This window comes from Nothoprocta perdicaria, unplaced genomic scaffold, assembly GCF_003342845.1.
Source record: "Nothoprocta perdicaria isolate Ctin4 unplaced genomic scaffold, notPer1 scaffold_85, whole genome shotgun sequence".
Lineage (NCBI taxonomy): Eukaryota > Metazoa > Chordata > Aves > Tinamiformes > Tinamidae > Nothoprocta > Nothoprocta perdicaria.
In genome coordinates this window covers 775,439-801,108 of record NW_020456143.1, presented here as the reverse complement: position 1 = coordinate 801,108, position 25,670 = coordinate 775,439, and the positions used below count along the sequence as shown (strand labels likewise).

The window sequence follows — 25,670 nt, the reverse complement described above, 5'->3', positions numbered from 1 at the left end:
TGATTTCTGCAGGGTGATAGTTTTTGCCAATATGGATTAAAACCAGCTAATTTGTTGTTTGATATGGGTACAAAGTAAAGTAAGAAAGGAAGTGACGTAAGACAACATTTTACATATTTGAAATATATGAATAGATTTTGCCTTTGTTCATGGAAATATTCATGGCTTGATTATGATGTCCTTAACCACACAATATTTCTCTTGAATTATAGAACTGGAGTTTTCTTCCATTCTCTGGATTCAAACTCAGTTTACCTAAGTATTATTATCAAAATAAAATATACTATAATACAGTTTTGACAATAGTGATGAGAGCAGCAACAACCAGGTCTGTGCCCTGCAAGCCACTCAAGCAGGAACCAAGAGGTTGAGCCTTGATGGGTCTCTTTCCCTTGCAGAAAATGGCAGATCTCTGGAACTGCAGGCCTACATATGATTAGTCTCCCCTCATCTTCTAGGAGAAAAAAAAAAAAAAGAAGAAAAAAAAAAAGGAGTCAGACAACTTTTGATTTATTTATCTTCTTTTTCTCTCATGCTTGAATATAAATGATGTATGTGGATTATGTGGTTTATGTTTTGTAATCATTAATCCTTGCTGTTTTTAAGATATGCCATTTTTCAGAGCTGGCTTTTCTTCTTTTCCCTTATTATCAATTTTCACACATCTTGTTCATCTCAAATGTGTGTTACAATATTCTTATCTAGACCAACTTTTCCCTCATAACATTATTCCTAAAATCTCCCCATCAAAATCTCCCTTAGATTAATTTACTATGTCTTTTTGCCTTCATGACTACTTGTTCATCATTTTCTGCCCTCCTGATCAGTTTATTGAATAGCTGCCAAGCTATTCCTGTTCCTTCTTATCAGCACAGTCCATAATTCCCACTGTTTTCCCTCAGTCATCCTTACAGCTTTTCCCTACATTTTCTCAGGATCCCAGAATGGTTGAGGTAAGAAGGGACTTCTGGAGATCATCTAGTCCAACTCCCCTGCTCAAGCAGGGACACACAGAACGTGTTGCATAGGATGCATTTTCTAATGGGGGAGAAAAAAGGACACTCCTATTTTACTGGCTATCCAGATGACTGCTGTAGACATGTCACTTCCTTACCTACAAAATTCTGCTTGTCTTCTTATTCCCTGATATTTCCTTGCTCTCTGGAATGCCTTTTACTGTATATGTGTTTAGAATGGAATTCCAGTATTCACCATGGGATTCCAATATCAGATCAGAAAATCTACCGACTATCTGAGTACAAATAGCAACAACAAAAAATGTTGTGATCGGCAGTATCAGTAGAAAAAAGTCCAAGAATTTGCTTAAATATGTTGACTTTGGATGTGTAAAAACCCTCTGGATTTGTGTCCAAGAAAAGATTGTTAGAAACTTTTATGTAGAGAAGTGACTGAAGCCAAGCTGGAAGGAAACCAAGAGGCAACTGAAAGGCAAAAACTAAAAGAAATGTTTGTAAACAGTGTATTCTGCATTCCCACTTTAGGAGGAGGAAGGGAAAAGAGAATGCAATTGGAAAGGCAGGAAAGGTCAAGGATATTTTTGTGAAGATGGAGTTGGAGAGACTTGGATACACTCACATTTTGAGAAGTAGCCAGCGGAGAACAGAAGGCTGAACAAAGGCAGAAGGATGAAGGTTAGCAGGTTGGAAACATTTGGAGTCAACAGAGTAGAGAGAGCAGTTGGATGAAAAATCTGTTTGGTGATGGAAAAGATAATGAAGAGGATGTTTGAAAGAGAGAGACAAGTGGGGAGGTTGGATTGGATCTTGTAATATTTTTAACTGAAGCCAGCAAGATCTTACACAGAAAACTTGTGTGGTTAGAGGGGGATTAAATGGAAACCAAAGAGCTTTGTGTTGGAGATGCAGAGTTGTTTAGCTAGTAATGTGTCGGTGCCAAAAATTTGGATTTAGCGTAGGAAACCTGTGTGTCCTTTGGATATTAGTAAGCAGTTTTAAAATGCCTTCGTAGGCTAGAACAGAGCAGCTGAGAACATTTGGGATGATGGATGGCTGAGGACAGACTTCATGGTAGGGTAAAGGTGATAGTTTCGTGTGGATAATGTATTGCTTGGTTCCCCTGGAAAAAAAAAAAAAGGAGAAAATGAACTCTTATGTTGTTTATTATTTTGCTTTTTTATTCTTACAGGAATAGCTGCCTGACCTCCTTGTCTCTCCACCCTTAGTTTGCTGGACTTTGCAATCCAGCAAAGCATTTGGTGTGGAAAAAAACTACTTTAATTCTGTGTTTTTTAAATCCTTTAAAATATTCTATATACATTTAAAAATATTCTTTTCAAAATATAACTATGGCAAAAAAAAAATCTACACATTTCACGCAAAATAGTGAAATAAAATGTTTTTACTTTTCCAATTTCTGTTTATCTTTCTCTCACTCCATCCTTCCCACAAAGRAAAAAAAAGAATCCAGCACACGTTGTACTCCATCCTTGAAAGCAGTTAAAAATGAGAGAGAAAAGAAAACAAAAGCATGGCAAGGACAAGCTGTAGGTACACTATCACAGTTTAGACTATTTGTGAAATAAAAATAGTCTTGCTTTCAAATAGCTGTGTTATTCTAGGAAAGCACAAATTCATTGTGCTTTTCCTCTATCAGTGAGGTAATTAACTCTTTCACAGGAAAGCAAAGAAGCACAACAAAGAAGATCCTTTTTCTTTTTCTTTTTTTTTTTTTTTTTTTTATGTCCAAAAACAACTGAACTGGGAAAAAATTCTATCTCAGTCATATTTATCTCACTTTTAAAATAGAGACATTTAATGACAAGGGAACTCTTAGATTAGTGTGAACAACCAAGCTGGCATTTAATGTGTAATATGTGTAATGGCCACATCAATTTAATTTCTTTGTTTCTTTGTTCTTGTCAGCACAGTTGTGGGTTTAAATACTAATTTGGGCTGTTTCTCTGACTTTCCCAGTAAAAATAAATCTGATGTCATTGCATGCTCCCTGGCAAGCCATGTGTCATTATTATAAACCACACAGAGACTTTATTTCTCATCTAGATTTTCTTTGCAGGGCCTTTGCTTATGACAGAGTTACAAAACGATGCCATTGGTTGTCCTTCACCAGTTTGACAAATGGTGTGAGAAAGAAGCAAGACCATGCGTTTGATCTCTATGAAAAGAAGGGTAACTGATTTATTTACTGATTTTGTTTTTCCAGGCATGGAGGGAAAAATAGCTGAGGTCAGTCAATGACTTTTATAGGGCAGATGCATCCTGGGTGTAGGATGTTTAATACTCTCCAAAGGCTCCGTCTTACAGTTCTGTTTACAAATATCTTTTATCTTAGCTGTCATATGAGCACAATGCTGGTCTATATATTTAGCTTGATTCATTTTTTCAACCTTCCTCTCATCACTTGTACTAGTCTGAATTGCTACTTCATTTTAATATCTAAAAGCTCAGTCATATGACTTTGTGGTATTGACTTAATACTGTTTTTATCTAACTCAAAAAGTATTTATGAATCAAGTTCTTGATCTTGGACTTCTAGTAATTCTTYGTGTTTTCTGTAGCTTTTTAGGCTAAGTTACTCTGTTTTGTTTTTAAGAAACAAGAATCCACGTGGAAAATGAAACAGTATTTTGAATGATGATATCTGTAAATACTATCAGAAGGTGTTTTTTTCCTATTATTTAAAGACTGTAGATGAGATAGACAAATTGAAGTAATATTTAGCCAAACTCCTAATTTTTGCCCCTTTTCTTTCTACAGACTATGTYAGGAATTGTATCATCGGAAAAGGCGCAAACTACAAAGGGACAATATCTGTTACRAAAAGCGGGATCCAGTGTCAGGCCTGGAATTCCATGATCCCCCATGAGCACAGGTAGGCGTTCGGGTGCAGAGACAACCCTACCCGGTGTTGCGATGGCTCTCACAGACTGCACTTTGACAGCAGACAAAGCAGACAAAGACAAAGTAGAAAAAGAATTTATGAGAAARTTGACCTCAAACAACAATATCTCTTCGGTGCAATTTTGCATTTCCCCAAGAGCTACCATTCTCCAGGTCATGTCTGCATTCATTCCTTTCCATTTTTGTTCTTGTTGTTTTTTTCCCCCTGTTTATATCCTTTTGATCTCTTGGCTCCTGGCTGGGGCGAAACAGCTGCACTACTTCAGCTTAAGGAATGGAAAGCTATTACAGTTTTCTAAAAACTGTCTTCTCAGAAATGTGTCCTTTTAAAAAATGCAATATAGGTTGCATTTAATTCATGTTTAATTCACCTATTTAATTCATATATGATTTTGTTACTATAATTTGTATATTCATTTGCACACATTCATGGCATATTTCAGCCTTAGTAAAGCACTTTGAATAGGTGGCAAGTACAGAGAAGAAACTAGCAGATGAATTAAATCCTTCCCTCCAGATCAATCAGGGGAGACAGAGCAGTTGTGGCATGACTTTTAAGGTCAAGGCCTGACATAGAGAGGAACTCAGACTATATCTGTGCTGCAGAGGGATTCCGGAGGAGTCTTGTGAGTCCTCTCCTTCACAAGCGGAGGCCTTGTCCTTGCTGCTGACTTTTATTCAACTCGTAGCATCAACACTTGGGTAGAAGGGGCCAAGCTGGAAATCGCCAGTAAGGAACTGGTCTATACCCTGCTCAGGCTTGTCCAGACCCAGTCTAGCCAGAGGACAAGATGAAACAACTTGAAATAAGATTAAAGGGGCAAAGGACACTTGGGTTCTCTCTTTGTATGATGTATGATACAGAGCTGAGCCTCAGGCAGCCCAAAATGTGGGCTTGATGGCTCATAATACACACGGTAGTGAGTTTGTTTTTCAGTGTGCGAACAGACCCAGGCTTAACTGTGAACATACGCTAAATGTGGTCAGCCCACACTGCAGTGGCCTCCTGAGTCTCTGAACCTTGAAGAGTTATACACTGTTCATCCTTCATAAGTGAAAGAATTCTCAGTAATTACTGTCTACCCAGGAATGCATTTTTGATTTTATATAATAGATATATAAATGCTTCTATAAATTAAGAGAAAGATGTATATGAGAATATATGTATCACTATATTGCATTTTTAAAATATAGCATGCACAGCTTTATCTAATAAATTTGGACAGCCACTCTCCTATGATGAATTTTATGAGAATGACTTTTCTCCTGCCTTGTGCAATAAGCTTAATTTTTAAAAGGTCACTGGATAAATGAGGTGGCTGCATGCTAATTTTGTTTTTCAACATCAGAAAAAAATGATTTCATCATCAGAGACATGAGGGAAATGGGAAGAAGCAAACAGTAGTGGTGAGTTTGGAACTTATTAGAATGAAAGGCTTATATTTTTAGGTCAKTTATTCTCAACATCTGATTATCCGTGAATACTGCTTGGAAAATAAATCCTTTTTTTTTTCATATTCTAGGAATAAATGTATTTTACCGTTTTTTTTTTCACAATCTTGCCTGCAAAATTAGACATAATTTCAGACTTTAAATTTCTCTTTGTATTTAGCAAATTATATTTTTAAATGAATTTGTATTTCAGTACAACCAGGAGACTCCCAGATTAACTCGGGACTCCATTTTTCAGTCACTGATCCTAGATAGTTACTTATATTACAAGATTCATTGTTTCAGACTTTATTATCTAAATGGCTAAAGCCAATATAGAAAGGTCAAATAAAGAGTTTTGCTGTGGTTGAATCTGCTTTTGCCATTATTCTTACTGGCATGAATTTCTATCTTTCTTCTTTCCTTAGCTAATACAGTTGAACTAAACTAGTGCACTAGTGGGTTTTTTGTTTGTTTTGTTTTGTTTTGTTTTGTTTTCATTTCTGAGTGGGTCTTTTCTGTGTCTCATCTTTTCCTTTCCCAAAACTGTAGCTTCAGTAGCTGTTGAAGACATTTATATATCTGATCTATCTTGAGTCTCACATATTATTTATTAAGGGAGCCTTCTTACTTTTTTCTGTGTTCGGACAGCATATCTAAGGTCATCTGAGATCACTTTTTCCTATGTTTTCTGACAATCATCATTTCTGAGTAAAAAGATTTTCCAGAAGGAAAATAAGATTTTCTAACATTCAATGGCATACCACATTACCAAATATACAAGTTATAATGCCCCATCAGAAAAGTTTGTCCAGCTGCGTGTAGCTAAAATATTTTGAGAAATTTGTATTTTAAGACTACAGAGGTGAAACAGAAGCAAAAATTTCATGGGCAGTAGTAGTGACAGAAAAGAGCGATTCTCTTCAAGGACCAAAAATAAGAAAAATCACTTTCAAGTACTGCTTCCACATTGCCTAAACTAGAACCACCATGTGATTAACAGAGGTATTTTCCACTTCAGTTAGTTCAAAGATTTCATTAAATGAAATAAAACATGATCAGAATGTCACATGTAGGAATTTTCTTTTCTTTTACATTCATTCATAACATAGTGCTTGCCAAGGAGAGCAGAAACCATACATGTCCCTTGTGGTTTTGGATATAAATTATATCAGTGCTTGTGTATAAAGACCATTCCAAGTGCTTAGTTCAGTTTCCTAAGCTAAAAATGTATGCCTTCTTCTAAAAGGAAGTTGGGTGAAACTTTAGCCTTTTTCTTCACCAGAATATAGATGTGTTGAATTGCTTTGAAGATTAAAAAAAAAGGGAAATCTAAAAYAAAATAATGGACATTTTCACGATAAAATGTGTATGCTTTTATTCAAAAATGAAAAAAAAAATGTTTAAAATGAAATTATTAAGATATGTTGCAAGTTTCACATCATCCTTATGAGTTTCCCTCTGCTTTTCAGATAGCCTATCCCTCAAAAAATTCTTCATAGAACTGAACATAATGCTGAATTTAATATGTTTTTCCACTATAGAGACTTAGTTTCAGCATCACTGCAGTGAGATTTCTGGTGATGTGACACTGAGTACGTCTGTGACTGACTGTGTTTCTTGAAGCAGGGGAAAAAAGTGAGCGAGCTCTGGGATTAGGCTCCTTAGAATGGATAGAACAGAGTTAGCTACAAAACCCTGGAGTGTTCATATTTGATGATCTAGGCATAGACACCAAAATATCATAGTGAAAATGCATTACAGGCCAAAAACATAGTATCATATTTCTATTCAATCCCTAAAGAAAAAGAGAGTGCTCCGCAGGCCATCGCTCGTTGCCGGTGCCCAAGGGACGGAGCAAAAGTTGCTAGCGCAAGCTATGGGCCAGACACATTGTGCCAGGCTTTGCCCATCGGTTGAGCAATCCTGACTGGAGATGTGTATTTGTGTCCGAACAGATATTTGGGTGTGTGCTTTTGGGTGGGCAGGGTGGAGGGAGAAGTGAGCAGAAATGGGATTTTTTCTGTTTGTGAAGATACTATGATTAACATTGAAACTTGCATGCTCTTATACTGTAATGATTGTCATTTTAAAACTAGCTTTTTACCTTCGAGCTATCGGGGTAAAGACCTGAGGGAAAACTACTGCCGAAATCCCCGAGGGGAAGAGGGAGGGCCCTGGTGCTTCACTACCAGCCCTGAGATGCGCCATGAAGTCTGCGACATCCCCCTCTGCTCGGCAGGTAAAACACAAGGCTYGTGTCCCAAACCCGGGTACCAAATGCAGGGACAGGAAAGTTTTCTCAGTGGTAGTGACACTCGCCTATGTGCTTTGAAGCAAGGGGCAGGTCATTTCTCCACAAGAATGATGCATTTTGCAGGAAAAGTAAAGCTGTTAGAGAAGATAATTTTATATATTCTAATAGATCTGGAAAACTGCAAAAACACATTTCTGCACTGTCTGTCCCGCAGAGAATTTGCTAATCAGTCCTATATTGCTACTGCATAAGATCTTTTGTTGTGCTGTAGTAAAATCAGTTTTTCATCGTTTTCATGAAAATATTCATACTGAAGTAGAGGCCAAGTGCTCATACTAAACATGTGCTTTGTCTTTCAAATGTATACTTTAAATAAGGAAATTGTATTTCCTGTTAAACTCAAAATTATGAGTCTATATCTTGCTAATCAGCCAATTCATTTCCAGTCAATCAACTCATTTAATTCTCAGGATTGGAAGTCTCTAATTTTCCAGCTCATGTGTTGTGTGTAATAGCTGTGTGGTGGTGGGAAAAGGAAATGGAAGGAGGGAGAAAATGAAAAATTTAGAGGGAGCTGAGAAAACTATTAAAAGATAGTACTTAAAGATCAATTTAACTGAGTTCCAAATGGGATAAACCTAAGAGTTCACTGCAGGATCAAGACTTTCTTGGAGGATGTTTTGACTGAAGRCAGAGCTTAGTAATTGCATAACTTAGAATTTTCTAAGTGATATTTAATTGCAATTATCTTAATTGGGGAATGGCACTCGAGAAATTTGTCTACAGTTAATTATAGAGAATTCATTTCAGATTTTGAGATCTCTCATCTTAAATTATATAGCACATTTTGCACAACAATTGATTTCTAATCAATTTCAGTAGCTTCTGGCCACCTTCCCCCAACCTCCACTTTCTAAAACCAAGACTGAAAATTTATCATCATTTTAAGCTGCCAAAAACAATTAGTTTTGAAAACAAACAGCATCATATGTAGCTGAAAATGTTGAGAACTTAAAGAGGCAGACTGTACTTCTCTGAATGATGCAACCATTATTTTGGACTTAAACTTTTCCTGCCATTTTACAAATCTCTATGATTTAGAATTATAAATACTCTTTAACTAGAAAGTAACACCTAACAAACAAACAAACAAACAAACAAACAAACAGAAATCCTCGGATATGTGTCTGTATAATAACATCGATTAACAGCAATGCTCTCTGCTTGGTAGGGCCTCCCATCAGAGATTAGCACCAGAACTCAAGCAAACCACTACTATAGGTAAGATAAAATGCAGCTTACACCTAGCTGCTTCCAAACCATAAATGTCCCATATAGGGCTACAGATTTAAGGTTCTAGTTTAGGTTTAAGAAAGAGATTCAGTTGTATGTCAAAGGTCATTGGTCATTTCCCAACCCAAGGAACCCTGATTTGAAAGACAGCAATTTTATTTGCTTGTTATTTTTTAATAACTCCCTAGATTGTTTTCAATTTACAACATAAGTTTCTTTTGGTCTGGGAGTCACCAGTCATATAAATGATTAATATTGCTCTCTGTCTCCCCTAGTTGAATGCATGACCTGCAATGGAGAAAGTTACAGAGGACCAATGGACCACACTGAGTCGGGCAAGGAGTGTCAGCGCTGGGATCTCCAGAGGCCACACAAGCACAAATTTCGTCCAGAGAGGTAATCCCTCCTCATTCCCAAACAAATCTAGATCATGTCAAAATTACACATATACTGAAACCAGTTAGGCTAAACGAGCATTAGCTCAGTCTAAATTAATGGAGTCCACCAATTTTGGTTGTTTGAGAAAGTCCCTGGTGCATGCAGGCTGGGATGAGGGACAGGTTTTGGGGACAGTACAGCTGTGACTGCATCACATAGCTGTGCTCCACTATCAAGTCCATGTGCTGCATTAATTGATCAAAATTTCCTCCCTAGCACTATCACCTCTGAGTGTTTCTGGATATGTTGTTGTATAGCTTCAGTCAGCTTAAAATACCTCTATAATGATAAATAGCAATTAAAAGTTGTCCATTTGACATTAACATGTTCTTAACAAATTCAGTGAGATTAAACTTGCAACATTAACAAGTCAAAGTGTGTACATTTCTAGCAGAGAGAATAGCTTTAAAGCTGTAGCTGGTCTGTTGCAATCATGTTTAAGCATCCAGTCTGTTTGCCCAAAATGTTAAAAATATCTTTGCCTTTTMTTTTCTTCTTTTTGCAACCTAGAAAAAAAACTAAGTTAAGTTTAGCAGGATATGGATTTAGGACTTAGTTTACTTCTTCTTTTTATTTTTGAACATAGGTGTATAATGTCAGAAAATGAGTCAGAAATAGCAAATTGCAATTGCAATTTAGAATTTGCCCTGGAGGGTAAAATTCACTTGACTGTGTAAGGTCATCTATAACACTCCCTTCTGGAAGGCTTATGTATGTGGGTTTAGGCCACACAGGAGGGACTTTTGTCTCTCTTAAGCTGGACTAAGGATTCATTTTGGTTTAAGGTCTGTGTTTTGGATTAGTTCCATTTATGAAATTGATGGAATAAGGTGCCTCAGAGAAGGACAGCAAAAATCATTAATTGCAGGATAATTATGTACTTTCCATGAAAATAAGTTTATAATTTTTGAAGTACTCTACTAAAATCCTCATTTTTATACCCAGAAGTACAATATTTATAGATTTTAGAAAGCTTGATTATTAAGCAAAATATTAAGGATCTGTAATTTTGGAGTTTGTGTGATATGTTTTTCCTCTTTGACTCATATGATGTACTCCATGAAGAAGAGCAGGCTCTTCCATAGTTTTGCTACAATAAATATTTCCTAACAGCAAGACTGAGGCTGAAGACAATCTGTTTCTGAGCTTTGTCATAGAGTTGATGTACAGTCTAGAATAACTCACAAAAAGAATTTTGTTCCTTAAGAATTAAACAATTATAAAGCTTTTGAGTACAATTAGCAATCATTTTACTGTCAATAAGAAAAATCATTTTTTTCTTTTGGTTTGTTCAGAAAATGATTTTTGGGGCTAGTTGAAGTCTCAGTAATGATCATCTTCTTAAAAATTCATTCAAAAATTTGTTCTTGAGAGTTCTGAGACTTAAAAATACCCTTTTTATTAAACAGCCAGAAGCAACCCATACAGATTAAATTGATCTGTGCATGTTTTTGGGAATGTAACTGGTTGTGAGGATATGTCTAATAGACTGGTCTTAATTAACTTCATCAAAAAAAAAAAACTTCACCAAAGGTAGGGCAATTATACTTTGATTACATTAGCTGTTTTTTTTTTTTTTTTTTTTTTTTTTTTTTTTTTTTTTTTTTTTTTTTTTTTAAGTTGTAAATAAGAGGTCTGGAACAAATGATCCATTAAAGTACAACAATCTCTGCGGAGACTTATAAATACGGGCTCTCTATATTATCAAGTGGTAATGTGAAATGCTTGGAAACCAGGAAGGATTAGCACAGCTGGATAGATTTAACTCTATTTGCATTAATGGATTCATTCATTGTTGTGATGGAGGAAGAGGTAAAACCACTAATCTTTTCCAAGAGCTCAACAAGCTACCTGCTGTTGGACAATACCTCTGGATCTCCAGAGGTCTTTTCCAACCTCAGCTATATATATTTTGTGATTCTGTGAATAATTTTAGGCCAGGGTGAATATACCTTCCCATCTGAGGGAATGTTCCAGATTTCTTCCCTTCAGAGGACAATTACTGAAGAAAATAGAGAATTTCTGTTTACTTAGATGTGACTAGAGCTAATGGTAGGACCCTCCCAAAATGACAACTCTGATGGGTTTTCAGTTATTACTGGATGCAGAATTGAAGCTCTGATTCCATAGCGTCTTCTTCACAGTCATGATTTTGCACAGGTGTGGGAGGAAGACCACTGAGAAAGGCTTAGAGATTCATGGAAGGCATAGAGAATAACAGTTCTCTCTCATCCCACTTATATTTTCTACTCAAAATCAAGCACATTGTGGCTTTTATTGCTTGGAGGGAAAAAAAAAAAAAAAAAAGAAAAAAGGATGAACTGTAGTGCAGTGGTTTAATACCTGTAGGTATCTTTTAATTAAAATACTCATTTTTTTTTTAATTTAAGAGATATTAAAAAATATGTAAAAGCAGATTTGCAGTCCTGAATATCTTTTAGAACAAAAAGGAGGGGAACAAGAAGTATTTGTGACATATGAATTTTAGACACTGAATTTCAGCATAGTTCCAATAGAGCTAGAGATCAATGTCTATCTCATTAAAGAGAATGTTATCTCTTTGTCTCTTCTTTTCTTTTTTCTTTTCCGCTAGAAGCAGAAAAAAAACCCACAAAAACTCTTGATTTTGACACCTTGTATGATTCATTTCAGCTTCCTTGTGATGTATACCTTTATGATTCATTTCAACTTCTGCGAGTACAGATGTTGCAGTTTCAAGGAGAGAAAAAATAACAGAAAAAAAATAAATATGTAGAGGTATGAAAGGTCTTGGTAACTGAGGAGTCTTTGTTGGCTTCAGAGACAAGATTTGGGCCTGATTTATTGACAGGGAGGAATATTCAGAGCAAACAGAGAGAGTCCTCCCCATTCTCAATGGTGAGAGCAGTTTGAAGTCTCATTTTATCCCTAATATGTGTGGCTTTAAAATTGCCGGGCCTTTTCTATACTGAGTGGCTACAGTTCTGCTTGCACACAATGGGAAGCTTCCAAAGGGGCTTCTATCTCTATATACCCTGCCTGAACTTAGAACATTCATATCAGATTTGAACCTTGAACCATTCCAGCCTTTCACTAATTTGTTATTCATGCTGAATCTCTTAAAGGATTCATAGATATAACAGCTGGTAAAGACAGAGTTCATGGATGCTACTTCACTTAGTGAAGGTCAAAGCTTGATCCTCAAGCATATGCTTACATTTCAGCTAGTAACTAATGCAATTTAGTAGAATTCATACTTATATAAAATGATAAGAATGATTTCTGTACTATGCTGAATATTTGGCTTCTAGAAAGTGAATTATTTTCATATCCCATAATATGATAGATACCACTGCACAGACCCAACCATTTGTGGGTTCTCCTTGGTTGGTAGACAGTGCTACGGATTCTCTAGTGCTACATGTTGTGGCACTGCTGTATTGCTGTCTTGAAAGCCCATCACCGCCAATTTCTGTCCAAACCACCTCATTTTCTGCTGCATTGTTACTCTACAAAATATTTGCTTGGGGAATTCTTGCAGACAATATGATCCTTCACAGTTTCCCTCATACCTAGCAGAAAGCAAGGTTATAGAAGAAATTGTAAAAGAGAAATGCTGTTGCGAGAGCTTCTAGATTTCATTATTAACTGCCTTTGAATTCTTATTTTTGTGAGGTTTCTCCTTGGGTTTCTTTTGAATTTTACTTTATTACTATTCCAATTCCTCATATACAGTGAAGGAGCTTCATTTTTCTCAAGCAATGGGAGATCAAATTCCAAATATGTGATAGACTTCGAGATGAATGTGTGATTTAAAAAGCATCCTAGAAAAAACACATGGTTTTAAATCATATTTTCTTCTGTTTATGAGAAACACATCTGCTTGCAGTTGTAAATTAGTTTGGGTTCCTAGGTAGTTAACTTTGTTCTCTTATGTAATTTTTGTTTCCCCTGGGTAAATCTTTTTGTTTCTTTCTTTCTTTCTTTTCCAAACAAGTTTTGATAAAAATGAAAAACCAGTTCAATTTGTATTCATCGAGAGAAAAGTAAAATGCATTTATCTTCTACTCTTCAAGTTTTCAGTTGTTCACATGGCTCATTTAGACCAAAAGAGCATCCTTACCTTGAACTGCCCAGTAACGGCAGTAGGAACGTGGAAACAATTAAATGGCACAACAGTTTCAAACCTTGATGAGATAAAGGGAGACTGAAGGCTTTTTTTTTTTTTTTTTTTCCTTTTTTCTTTTCGCTCCCCCAATGCTGGAAATGAGGGCATGACCTAGAATGAGTTCTATTATGAAAATGGAGCTATCATTAGTAACAAAGCTATTCAAAACAGCTTCCAGTTTGAACCCAGGCCTGTTGCACGAAAGAACCTGTTTTCTTAATGAGTCCAGCTGCCTGGCAGTGTTTATATAATGCACACTTAATTGGGCTGTTTGAAAAAAATGAGTGGCTTTAGAGTCTGGCCATCAGTTGACAGACACGAGAGCAAGAGTTTAGCAATTAGCAGAGTTACCSCATCCGGTGGCCTGTGCATTAACACAGCAGGGGATCCCCTCTGTGGAGGCCTGATTCTGCTGCAAGCTGGCAAGGAGATTTTATGTCAGTAACTTTCTATGGCATTCAAGGGTGTCGGAATCCATATCTCAGGATCAGACCACAGGTTTAAGAGGAGCTGGTTCTCATTTGCTGCCGCTGAAGACTGTCCTTTGCATACCTTGTACGCGCCTGTGTAGTATTGCCAGGAAGACTTGCCTGACACGTTTCTTGCTGTGGTTTGCAGATATCCTGACAAGGGCTTTGATGATAATTACTGCCGCAATCCTGATGGCAAGCTGAGACCATGGTGCTACACTCTTGACCCTAACACCCCCTGGGAGTTCTGTGCAATTAAAACGTGTGGTGAGTTCAAGCAAAATTTATTACTTCCTTTTCCTTTCCAAAATCTGGACACAAGCAATTAGTTTATTTCATACCACAACTGCAAGATGGTGGCWTTTGCTGTCCCCATTGAACTGTCCGCATGTCATCCCCCAGTTGGGGAACTGTAACAAAATGGTATCAAGATATACAGGCATTGGACGGCCACTTTGGACAGAATTGTAGGTCAGATTTTTTAGATTATTTACCATTTCTATTACCATGTTATACATTTCAAATCCAGCAGGCACTAGGAGCAGGAGCTAACTGCAGTTATAGATATGAGCACTCTGTTTCATAGTTTTGTTTTCMTTTTTCTCTTGAAAACTAAGTATCTTAAATGAACAATAGAGGGAAAGTGAGGAAAGAAAAATTATTCAACATCTCTTGAAAACTTAGGTGAAGTTCTTCCACTCTTTCATGGAACGCAGAGGCAGATGGTAGTATTCAGTTTTTCAATGAAATGTTTCAATGAGGAAACTGAGATTTGCATCTTTGAAATTCCTTGACTCATTCACAGCTTGTATCGACATGTAACAAACAAAATGTGGGATGAACAGGTGACAGTCTCCTCTGCTGTCTCCTTCTCTTTGCACTGAGGAACCTAAGGGATTGTGAATTCTGTGCATTTAATGAGCTGTGATCCTGTGAAAGGACCAAAATGTAAACACAAAATTAAAGGCTGGCTTCTTCTAATACCTCATGAGTTTTCCTCATTTGCTGAACTCAAAACATTTTGTTAAAAATGTCTTGAGATCAAAGACAGTTTCAGAACACAAGGATTTGACAGTAGGAGCCTGTCTGCTCCATGTGCCCCAGCCCTGTGGCAGAGTTCAGAATGTGGCAAGAGTAACCTTCTGAAACAGTTCAGTGAAACCCAGAATTTGCTATTAGCTGATGAGRTCACGAAAAACTCAACTCCTCTTACATCAGCAAAATACGGGAAACTACACATTTCTTTGTTGTTCTTCTCCAATTTTGACTAAAATTAAGTGTTAAACCAAACAAACAAGCAAACAAACCCTTGAAATCAGATATTCTGCTTTCCATCTAGATCAAAGTGTGACTTCAGCGGTCTTTTGTCATTGTAAAATTTATTTGACTTTTCTAGGAGGAGAATAGAGAATAGATTTATTAAAAAGATTAAGTTCATCTGGAATTTAATTTACATGAGAACTCAAAAAAAAAGAAATGGAAAAAAGAAGATAAGAGAAAAAGTTAATTTTAATGAGCTTTCCTTATTTTTCTGATTTTTTTTTTTTTTTTTTGGATTGGTTATCCTTTTCTTTTTGTTTGTTTGGTTGGATTTTTTGAACCAATATAAGACATTATGATTCAAATATAGTGAAAATAGAAAAATACAGTTGTGGATCTTATGAAAGGTATGCTTCTATAAACTAACCATAAAGTATTTTTTCCTAATGGCTGGGTACATTTGTATATGTATTGGAGGGAGCGAATGGTTCCAACACAAACCATTATATACAAGCAAATGATTACCTAAGAGAGCAAGGATTCTTCATCAGGGATGGGATGGGATTCTTCATCTTCCCTCTGGAATTCTTATCAAAATTCTTATATCTCTGCTTTTGCTATCAATAGACCAGAATACTCTTTCCTTGCTTTACATGGCTTAAGTCATTATAATGTCTTGGGGTGTCAGTCACCTCCTATGGGATAGTCACTTGTTAGAAATCCAAAGGTTGGATACGGCTATTCTTCATGCACTCTTGGATGGAGAGTAATTGGACTATCTYTGCACTGACATATTTCGTTGTTAATCCAATGTCAGATAGTTAAAATTAGCAAAGTTATTTCACTGTAAACAGAAAAAWTTGCCACTTTAGATATTGTCTGTAAGTAAGTTCTGCTGAAGCAGAAGACTATTAACAGAACTTTACTGCTTTCTGTGTTTTAGACCCCCATTAAGTCATGCCATGCTGAGAGGTTTTTCAGTGAGCTGCACATAATAATATCTGGAGGTTTTGGGAATCTGAACATTTAACTTTAACTTTTCCCCATTAAGAACACAGTCTGATGCAGCAGTATAATTGAATTGTCTTTTAAATCTATTTAAGTTGTTATTTTGGAGTTTTTTTCTTTTCTTACTAAGTTCTTCTTCCTACATCTCTTAAAACAGTAGATAACACATGAATCATGTACATATATTTTAATAGAGCGATTCTTTTCCCCTGGTAGAAGTGATTTTATTACTAAAATAAGAATATTCCTCCATTAGAACTGACTGTTTCGCAAATGCAGCTTTTATAAACCTTTATCCTTTGGCATTTCCTGAGCTGATGTGTCAGTGTTCTGAGGATTCACATCTGGCTTTGTTGGTCACGTAAGCTTATAGTCCATGCAACTTCCAGCATTTACAGCCTGGACTAAGTTTTATAAAATCACTGTCTGGGAGATCTCCTGCAAACTACTGCAATATAGTTTCTGTCTGTATGAGTCACAATTATATTAGAATCCTGAATAAAAAGTAATCCCAATACTGGAATCATTAAAATCACCATTGTTATGGTTTTAATGTTGTGATGAAAGACCTTTTTYTTTTTTTTTAGGAAAAAGCTCACAGTATTAAGTGTAAATGCTTTCTTTGCTGTTCAAGCAGAAAATATATTTCGCATCCCTTAGTGGGGATCCCAAAGACCATTCTGGGTTTCAATGGCTACTCTGTTTTTTTGAAGCTGCAGCTCCGTGCAAATTCAGTATACTAAAAAGAGCATCATGAGTTATATGTCTTTATGGCTTTGTGGTTTGGATTCTCACATAAGTTTTTAATTCCTACCCTGAGGGCTGTTTTTATATTTTACAAGAAATATTAATTAGGAAAAGTACTTTGAGGATCCAAAGTCCTTGGATCATGTACAAAAACGTAGGTGTCCTCTCTTTAGGGGAGTGACCACAAGGCAGCATGCTGCTTGTGGCTTTTGCTGCGTGTCATGAGCGCCAGCATACTCTATGGCCAAAATGCTGACAACAGCTCATATACAAATTTTAGGCAAAAAAGTCAGTGGAAGGAAGCATTCAGAAAATAAATATGTTTCTAAGACTGAGGAGACAGGAGGGCATTGTAACTTTATTTCCAAGCACAGAAGGCAGCATAAAACATGGTGGCTTACCGCCAGAGCTGTGAGAAAGAGATGACAGGAGCAATTAGGGATTAGAGATGGCTCAAACTGCAAAAATTGGATCTGGATTAAGACTTCAGGGACCCCAGGATTGGTTTGAAGTTGCTCACATATGTGTCTGTGGTTTKGGCCTGAGACAATTTTTAGTTAGAAAAGAGAATAAAAGGGCAGCTACAACAGCAATAAGAAGTGTAGGATGAAATGAAGAAATGGAAGCAATGATAGCGAATGTGAAAAAGAAAATGACTATCACTTTGGCATGGATTCTGATATGGACTTTGGGGATGATAGGAATGTAGAGTTGATATCTGTTTAGGAAAAAAGAAAAAGGAAAAGAAGAGTAAGGAAAAGTATATAGCTAGCTGCAGAACTATAAAAGAGCTGTAGATGAGAAAAGTGTTGAGTCCCAGAAGGCAGGAAGCTACCCAAACAGCTATTTGAGAGCTGCAGACCCACATGAGATTATTTTGGCAAGGAAATTGTTTGTTTGATGCCCACCTGTTTTCCAGTATTTATAGATAATTCTACTATGGACACTTACATGTCAGTACCTGAGGGCAGCAGCTCGGAGTGACTGGAGGCTTGAAAGGCTTGAGAGAATCCCATAAGGGTCTGGAGCTGATGGGAGAGAGCAAAAAAAGGGAAATAAAAAAGACAACAAAATTGAAAATCTGGACATACAATGAAAAGTAGTAGTATACCTAAATTGTTTGGGAAGGTGAAGAATATCCGTTTTCGACTTATCAACATTACATTACTCATGTTTAGAAACAGAGATTTCAACTGTCCATTTGAATGTGAAGTTCTCATTTATTTGTTGAATCAAAATATTTAAACAAATAAAAGTGCCATTCAGTTTAAGCTTAGTATTTGCAYAAGATAAAGGTGTTTATAGAATGCAGTCATTGAGAAGAGGCTGATACTTAGTAGTTGATAAAGTGTTACTTTCCATCTTACAGTTACCATCCTCTGCATAGAAATGGTCTAACAATTGTGTAGGTAATTGGATTATTTTACATTTCCTCACAGAGGATTTTTTTCAGATCCTTTTCCTCATTTCTATACTAGGTTTTCAATTGAGATGTAAGAGGTCAACTGAATCTGCAAATAAGCCTAATGGTGAAAATTTGAATCCAGATAAAGATTTTGAATGGATTAAATCCAACAACTATTTTGATTTAAAGCTTAGTCATATGGATTGATATGTCTTTGAAATTTCTYTGTGTTCCTGGACAAATGAGCTGTAGGTGTCTAGGTTTTAGGCCACTAGTTGCTYTAGTATCTCACTGAGGTTTGAATGATCACACAGATCATTCAATGTGAAATTTGCATGTTTTAGAACAGCTCTTTCACTGAGTTACATATACCTTTTCTTTCAAAATCTACCGTATATGACTATTTATTAAAAATCAGGGTGCATTTCCTTTCATTGACTGACATCCTAGGAAAGAGATGTTATTATATATAAGTAAAAGGGTTYTGTTTTGTTTTTATTGGTGAAGTCATTCAGGACCATGTTTCTCATTCTGTTTTGTTTTTCAAACATATGTAGCTAGTATTATCATGAACGAACATGAATACTCAAGCAAAATCCGTCTCTTCATTAAGTCAGTAGCAGTTTTGCCACTGATCTCAATTTGAGTGAGGTTTACTTCTAGATCATTATAGTTAAAGATAAGAAATAGCACCCTCACTAGTTCCTTCAGCTGTAAAATTCTTCTGGAGAAAAGTGTCTCAAGGTTCCTGCTGATTCCTTTAAGCTGACATTATTGTGAGAATCAGAACTGAGACACTATCTCTAGCTTTACACATGAAGCTCACAATAATGTTATTATCTCTTTACTCAAGCACTAATTAATATATTAGCTGTCCTATATTAATAATGTTGTTTATTTGGAGGTTTGTTATCATAATATGGAAAGTTACATGGAAATGTGACACTTTTGTGTTGTTGGATTTTGGCTGGTGAATGTGTGAAGGTGCATATAATTCTAACAGGAAACCCTTGAGTACCTCTCTTAATTAATTGAGTTAGGAAAAAATATTGCACCAAAGTTCAAAAGTAGCAAAGTGTTGATGATAATTGCTAAATTCTCCTGTTAATAATGAAGTTTCATAGGTAGGAATAATAACTGGCATTTAATCAATAAATCACAAATGAACATTTGTATAGTACTATTTTTTTTTTGATCTTCCTTAATGAGTGTTTCTGATCTTCCTTAATGAGTGTTTCTTTTGCTCATTTTAGAACTATACAAGCTAAACTTGAGGAAAGAAAAGTACTTGTAATATGAAGCTCAAGTGTTATTAAAGTACATAAAGTACATACATAAAGCGCATAATTATGGAGGATTGCTAATTGAATTTCAAAATCTTCTTCCARCTTAATCCTTGATGGCTTTCTCGGTGACAAAAGTAGTCCTAGGTGCTGCAGCTCATTATTTATAGTTTAGGGTAATTGCTAGAATAAGGATATGAGTTCAGCCTTGATGATGTGTATCTTCATGTTCTGCCTTCCTGTTAAAAGAAATGATGATTGCATTCTTGGGAGTTGAGCTATGTCCCTCCTTCTCCGGTGGTCTTCATACCTTGTGTTGATGCTCAGTTACGAACCACAAGATCTCAAGGACCTGTGGAGATAACCTAAATAAAGTGGGTTTTTTTTGTTGTTGTTGCTTGTATGCTCATTTATGGGCATTGCCTGAGACCTGAGATTTAAGAGCTAGAATGGGAGAGGTTGCTTTGGAGAACACAAGCACTAGTGACTTGGTAAAGGGAGTGGTTAATTTCCGAAACATGGGGTCTCATTTTTCAAGTTTAAAAATTAAAAGTTTGTAGAAAATGCAGGCTACAAAAAAAAAAAAAAAAAAAAAAGTGTGGAGAATTCTGTGGACCTTCTTGAATATATATATAAAATGAATTTCAGCGTTGTTGGTGTCTCATTTTTTTTCCAGCTGAACACCATATCTGTATCATTTTTAATAAAAGTGATGCCTACATTTTTGGAAAAGATTAATATAATTTACTTGAATATGGTATTATGATATTCGGTCTAATGAGCTTAAGAATGTATTGTATTAAGAATGTATGAATCTTAGAATGTATTTTCATGTTTTTGATACATTAGTGATAATGGAAACCTGACATAAACAGGTGCATATTTCTAAAATATGCATGCATTCCTCTTCTTGTTGTCCAGTTATTCATAAAGTGAATAACAATGACTAAAATTATAGTTGCCTCCAGTCCTTTTCATGACTCCACTAGAAAGGGTGTAGTTTGTCAGCCTGCAAAAGGCACTTTGTGATACTTCCAATACAATGTCCTTTTGACTTTGAGTGAGCTTGGAATTCGCAATCTCTGAAACAGGACAACCATTGCAGATGAAGTGCCTTGGGAAGGAAGGACAGGAAATTAATTTGACCATGAACCACTGATGCAAAAACATCATCCAGATGAAGAGAAAAAGGGAATTTTTCTCCAGCACAGAAAAATATATAATRAAACTGCGCAACTTGATGTTATCAATCTGACATGGAAGTGATCAGTAATGTAAAAGATTAGAAAAYAAATAATCCAAACCCATCTGTTACAACATTTGGTTTCCTTGAAACCCTTTTTCTTTGCAAGATCATAGAACTGGCTGAAGTTACTAAGAATTAAACGTAGTATGAATAAAACACATGAATATAGTTCTAATCACTGAACAATTAGAAGAAAACTAATTTTAAAGCTTTAGCATACTCATTGCTAGCAAGAAATACTGGGTAAGGTAATTAATAAAATTAGTCTTGTGAACAAGAGCAATTACCAACAGATGGACAATTTCTTATAAAACTACTAATCTGTAAGGTTTGGGGAACATTATAGAGACATTGTTCTTACTGCAGTCTGATTAGTTTTGTACTATTTTGTATATATCTAATGCAATATCTGTGCAATTAATTGCCAGTTATGGACATTGCATAAGAAAAAAAAATTAAAGTTATGTGAATGAGTCATTGCAGAAACCACTGTTTTTCTGAATTTAGTTCAAGACAGCCCACACCAGGATGAAGGCAGAACATATCAACATCTGTAAAAGATCTTGAGTATGATAAATTTCTTGGTCTTTACAACATTCGTCTCTCTGTAGAGAATACTTCRCAAAGTATTCTCTTTCCAAAAGCTTGGGATTTTTCTTCTCTAACTATAGGAATCATAAAAATAGGGATTTAAGACATTACTWAATAGTAAGATTTTATCAATTTTCATTGATTTATGCTTGTTTTCCCATCCTTTTTGGAGAAAATCAGTWGGGTTCTAATCCTGCAAGAATACTATCATGTTTAATAGTGTGAACATGGGTGGTCTCTCAATTGAGTAAAGCTAAGCAAATGAAAGAATATTAGTTGAATTGGAAATAATAACTAAACTGATTACATGATGTTCAACACGATTGAATAGACTGGATATCTCACTAAAATTGTTAGATRTTATAGGTATTTTAGATTCTTGGCCTAAAGAATCCAGCATCTGTTCTGATCTCATAGGCATTATAAATGTGGAAAGGAGAAAGTTACTTTTTAAAACAATTCAGCTTGGCAATTGCACCAAAAGACCCAAATTGCTGCAACTTGAACTGTGACACAGAGTTTGTAACGGGACACCTGGACTCAGTCCCAAGAGAGCGGGACAGCAATTCTCCTCTCCTTCTGCAGATCCRAGCATTGTGAACAGCACGGATGCAGTAGCTGAGACGCTGACGTGCAGCCAGGGCCAAGGTGAGGGCTATCGTGGCACCGTGAGCACTATTTGGAGCGGAGTACAGTGCCAGCGGTGGGACTCCCAGTTCCCTCACCAGCACAATATCACTCCAGAGAACTTCAAGTGCAAGTGAGTAGACAGATGCAAGTGTTACTGCAGCGGGCAATTACAATTCCTGCAATTTAGAATTGTGTTTCACCAGAGCAGGTCATGTGGCCCCCATCCCTCACTCTGCAATCCAGTCCAGTTACTTGTGATACTGGAAGCTATTTCAATATGGGAAAATCCTAAAATCTGTTTTTTTTTTTTTTCCCCCTAAACTTCTTCTTCAAGCATATATTCACCATGTAATTGATTGTAAAGTGTATGGATGTCTTACATTATGGTTGTTTTTCTTTCTCAGAGGAGAGTCAGTAGTTTTGAGGCTGACTTTAGCTGTGTCTTCCCCCATGTTAGCTATGTGTAATCTCATTGAGAAGACTAGACATTTATAGCATTTGGCCACACTTCTTTTATTTTGCATCTTTTCAGAGTTTTGTTCTGTCTCATTACTAAATGTATTTCTATTCCCCTGAATAGGACCTTTTTGCCTAGATTACCATTGGTCATCTTAACCTCCCTTGCACTTAATAAAGAGAGAGGAATACTCCCAGCACGTGAATCATCTACTTACTTTTGACATATTCTATAATAATATTCTTCAGATGACTTCACAAAGTCTAAAGGAAACCTACAACCAACAGGCAGTCAAGCCCAGTTTATACTGAATAAATTTTATATGGCTATATGTCTTGCACCTATTTTAATGGTGTGTTCTTGTGAGATAAAGTGATGATTCTGGTCAGAGATTATATCTTTAATAATGGCTTGTTTGAGCAAAACAGATTTGCTGCTTTAATTTGTTCACCATTATTATGGATGGCTTATGGATCAAATATTGTTTGTAATAACACAACTAATGAAAAGTTAGCAATAGTTAATAATCATTGTAAAAGAAAACAGGATTGACTCTGAGCTTCTGTGAATCTCAGGATCCTCCTTGAGTTTAGAAGTTAGTGCTTTAGCCTGATCCCACAGAATTTTCTCAAACAAAATACCACTTAAACAACTTTTTATTTTGTACTTTTGTAACACTGCGTTATGATTAGGCCTTTCTGCAGTGTTAGCAGAGCAGTTAAAATATTAGGACCGCTTCATTAGCTGCCACTTCAGAGGGTAGTGGCTATTCAGACCAATAACTCTAGTAGAACCAGCTGAACCATTTCTGTGAATGACGTTCAGGTGATAATTTGAGCTCATCCCTTCTGTAGTCAGTTATCAGTAAATGCTGCTGGTGGAGAAAAGCAGTGAGATATGGAACTGCAGAGAACAACTGTCAGAAGATGGTAGAGTAAAACTTACATTTGAGAGTTTTGACTACTTAATTGAAGCTGCAAGAGACATTTAAAGACACTCCCTTGTGGCTAACTTTTCTTCTAAAGATAACGCATATTGAATTTCAGTATACATTTTTTTCAGTTTCTTAAATGAAGCACTAACAATCCACAGGACTCTCTTTCTTTAAGCTCAATGGAACAATTCAAAGTGCTGGGAATTTTAAGTATTCCAGTAATGTTTGTATTTGAAAGCACATGTAATGGATTGCAGTTGTACCTGGTGCCACTTTACATTTAAATTTTGATGAAGATTCCTGAATCAAAATAACTATATTGAAAATATTTTTAATCTTCTAATGAAATCTTATAGCCAGTCAAAACATAGGTCCATTGAAAATGAATTCCCACAACTATATTGTTGTTACAACTGCTATATTTTACTAGATGCTGTATTCATCCTGGCTCTGTGTCTTTTTGCACTTGACACTGATGAGTAACACATATACCATAAGGACCCTATATTATTGCTAATTCATAATAAAAAGTGATATAATGCATTGGTGGTTTTAGGTTATCCCTGCTGTAGGCTAACATATTTGTTTTTATAGGGATTTGAGGGAGAACTACTGCCGAAATCCAGATGGATCTGAATCACCCTGGTGTTTTACTACTGACCCAAACATCCGGATTGGTTATTGCTCCCAGATTCCTAAGTGTGATGTATCAAATGAACAAGGTAACAGAGAGAGAGGAGATGAAGTGATTTTAAGTACGTTTTCAAATGGCAGATAAAAAAGCAGGAGAAGCTCACGTCAATACATCTGCATTACACCTGTGCCGTCCTGCCTCCGCTCTATTTGCATTCTTGGGATTCATCACAGTGTAAATGAGATTCAGTTCTCACTACATATTTCAGTTCATCAGGCAAAGCAGCAATAAAGATTTGTTGGAGGATCTGATCTTTAGATAAGGTGAATCCGCAAGTTGTTTTATATTAGCKGGAGTTCTGATCCACAGTCTTGCTTAAATTGCAAGACCTTTTCCAGGGCTGAGATGATTTCTCATGATTTATTGGTTGATACTCTTTTTATAACTGCATATGAGGCCACCAAATATGATGTTTTTCTCATACAGCACATTGACTAAAAGAAGCTGAGCTGAAACAATCATAGGCAACTTCCCACGTAGCCTTTTAGCATCAAGTAGTTACATAGGTCTGTAAAATCCACTCCAGAGCTTCAGGTAAATATTTCTGTGCTTTTCCCCATTAGGTCTTGGCATTAATCTAACAGTTGTCATTGTATCCTGAGAACTGATGTCAGTCAAAGAATAAAATGAGGCTTAAAACCTTCCATTAAATCTACTTTAGAGTAGCTTTAATATGATTAAATATAAGACTAATGATAAGATAATAAATAATAACTCCATATTTAAATTTTAGCCAATTTGTCTCTTAAGATTTGAAGTAGSTGCAGTTGCAAGAGCTCTGTCAAAGCAAAGATTCAGCTTTGCCTTTCATTCTGTTTTTTTTGAAGTATCAATTATCAAAAACTAAAAATACTGATGAATGTGAAATGAAATGCTTTATGCAAAAAGCCCATATAGTAATGAACATTTTAAACAATCGTCTTGAAAAAGTTTCAGAAAGACTTGTGATAAAGGATTATGAATTAAACATGACTTCTGCTGCAGTGAAAAGGCAAATTTTTGAATTACATTAAAATTAAAGTCATGTTGATTTTCTGATTTTGCCAAAGTAGAAATTAAATTTAGAATTATATGGTGCTGCCTTTATCCAGAATCCAGACTAAGGTGTATTGCTGGTTCCCAAAGTCATTCCCAAATAGACTTAGAACATCTGGTTTGGGGATGAGGGTACTTTAAGGTACTTTAAGGTACTTTAAGGTAAGGTAAGGTAAGGTAAGGTACTTTAAGGTACTTTAAGGTACTTTAAGGTAAGATGAGGGTATTTTAAGGGTACTGCACTAAGAATGTAGGCCTCAATCAGGGAACTATATATCTAAATTTAAAAGCTTTCTCCCATTTTCCTTCTGATTTGATTTCTACTGATGCCTGATTTATATTATATAGTGTTTATATAGTGTATTTAATTATCTGGAATAATTACAATGGAAGAGGTTTCTTTTCAGTATTTCACTATCACTTTTTTTTTTTTTTTTTTTTTTTT

At 35.9% G+C, this 25,670-nt stretch overlaps 1 protein-coding gene across 1 annotated transcript in view; it reads left to right on the top strand.

Annotated features, from left to right (window-relative positions):
- The window catches only part of HGF (hepatocyte growth factor), a 56,027-nt gene that overhangs the window by 15,987 nt on the left and 14,370 nt on the right, over positions 1-25,670 (top strand). Inside the window, exons 4-10 of the mRNA XM_026052201.1 lie at positions 3,055-3,167; positions 3,756-3,870; positions 7,430-7,572; positions 9,156-9,276; positions 14,084-14,202; positions 22,061-22,235; positions 24,091-24,218. Coding sequence (XP_025907986.1) covers positions 3,055-3,167; positions 3,756-3,870; positions 7,430-7,572; positions 9,156-9,276; positions 14,084-14,202; positions 22,061-22,235; positions 24,091-24,218 — 914 coding nt within the window. The remainder of the gene's footprint in view (positions 1-3,054; positions 3,168-3,755; positions 3,871-7,429; positions 7,573-9,155; positions 9,277-14,083; positions 14,203-22,060; positions 22,236-24,090; positions 24,219-25,670) is intronic.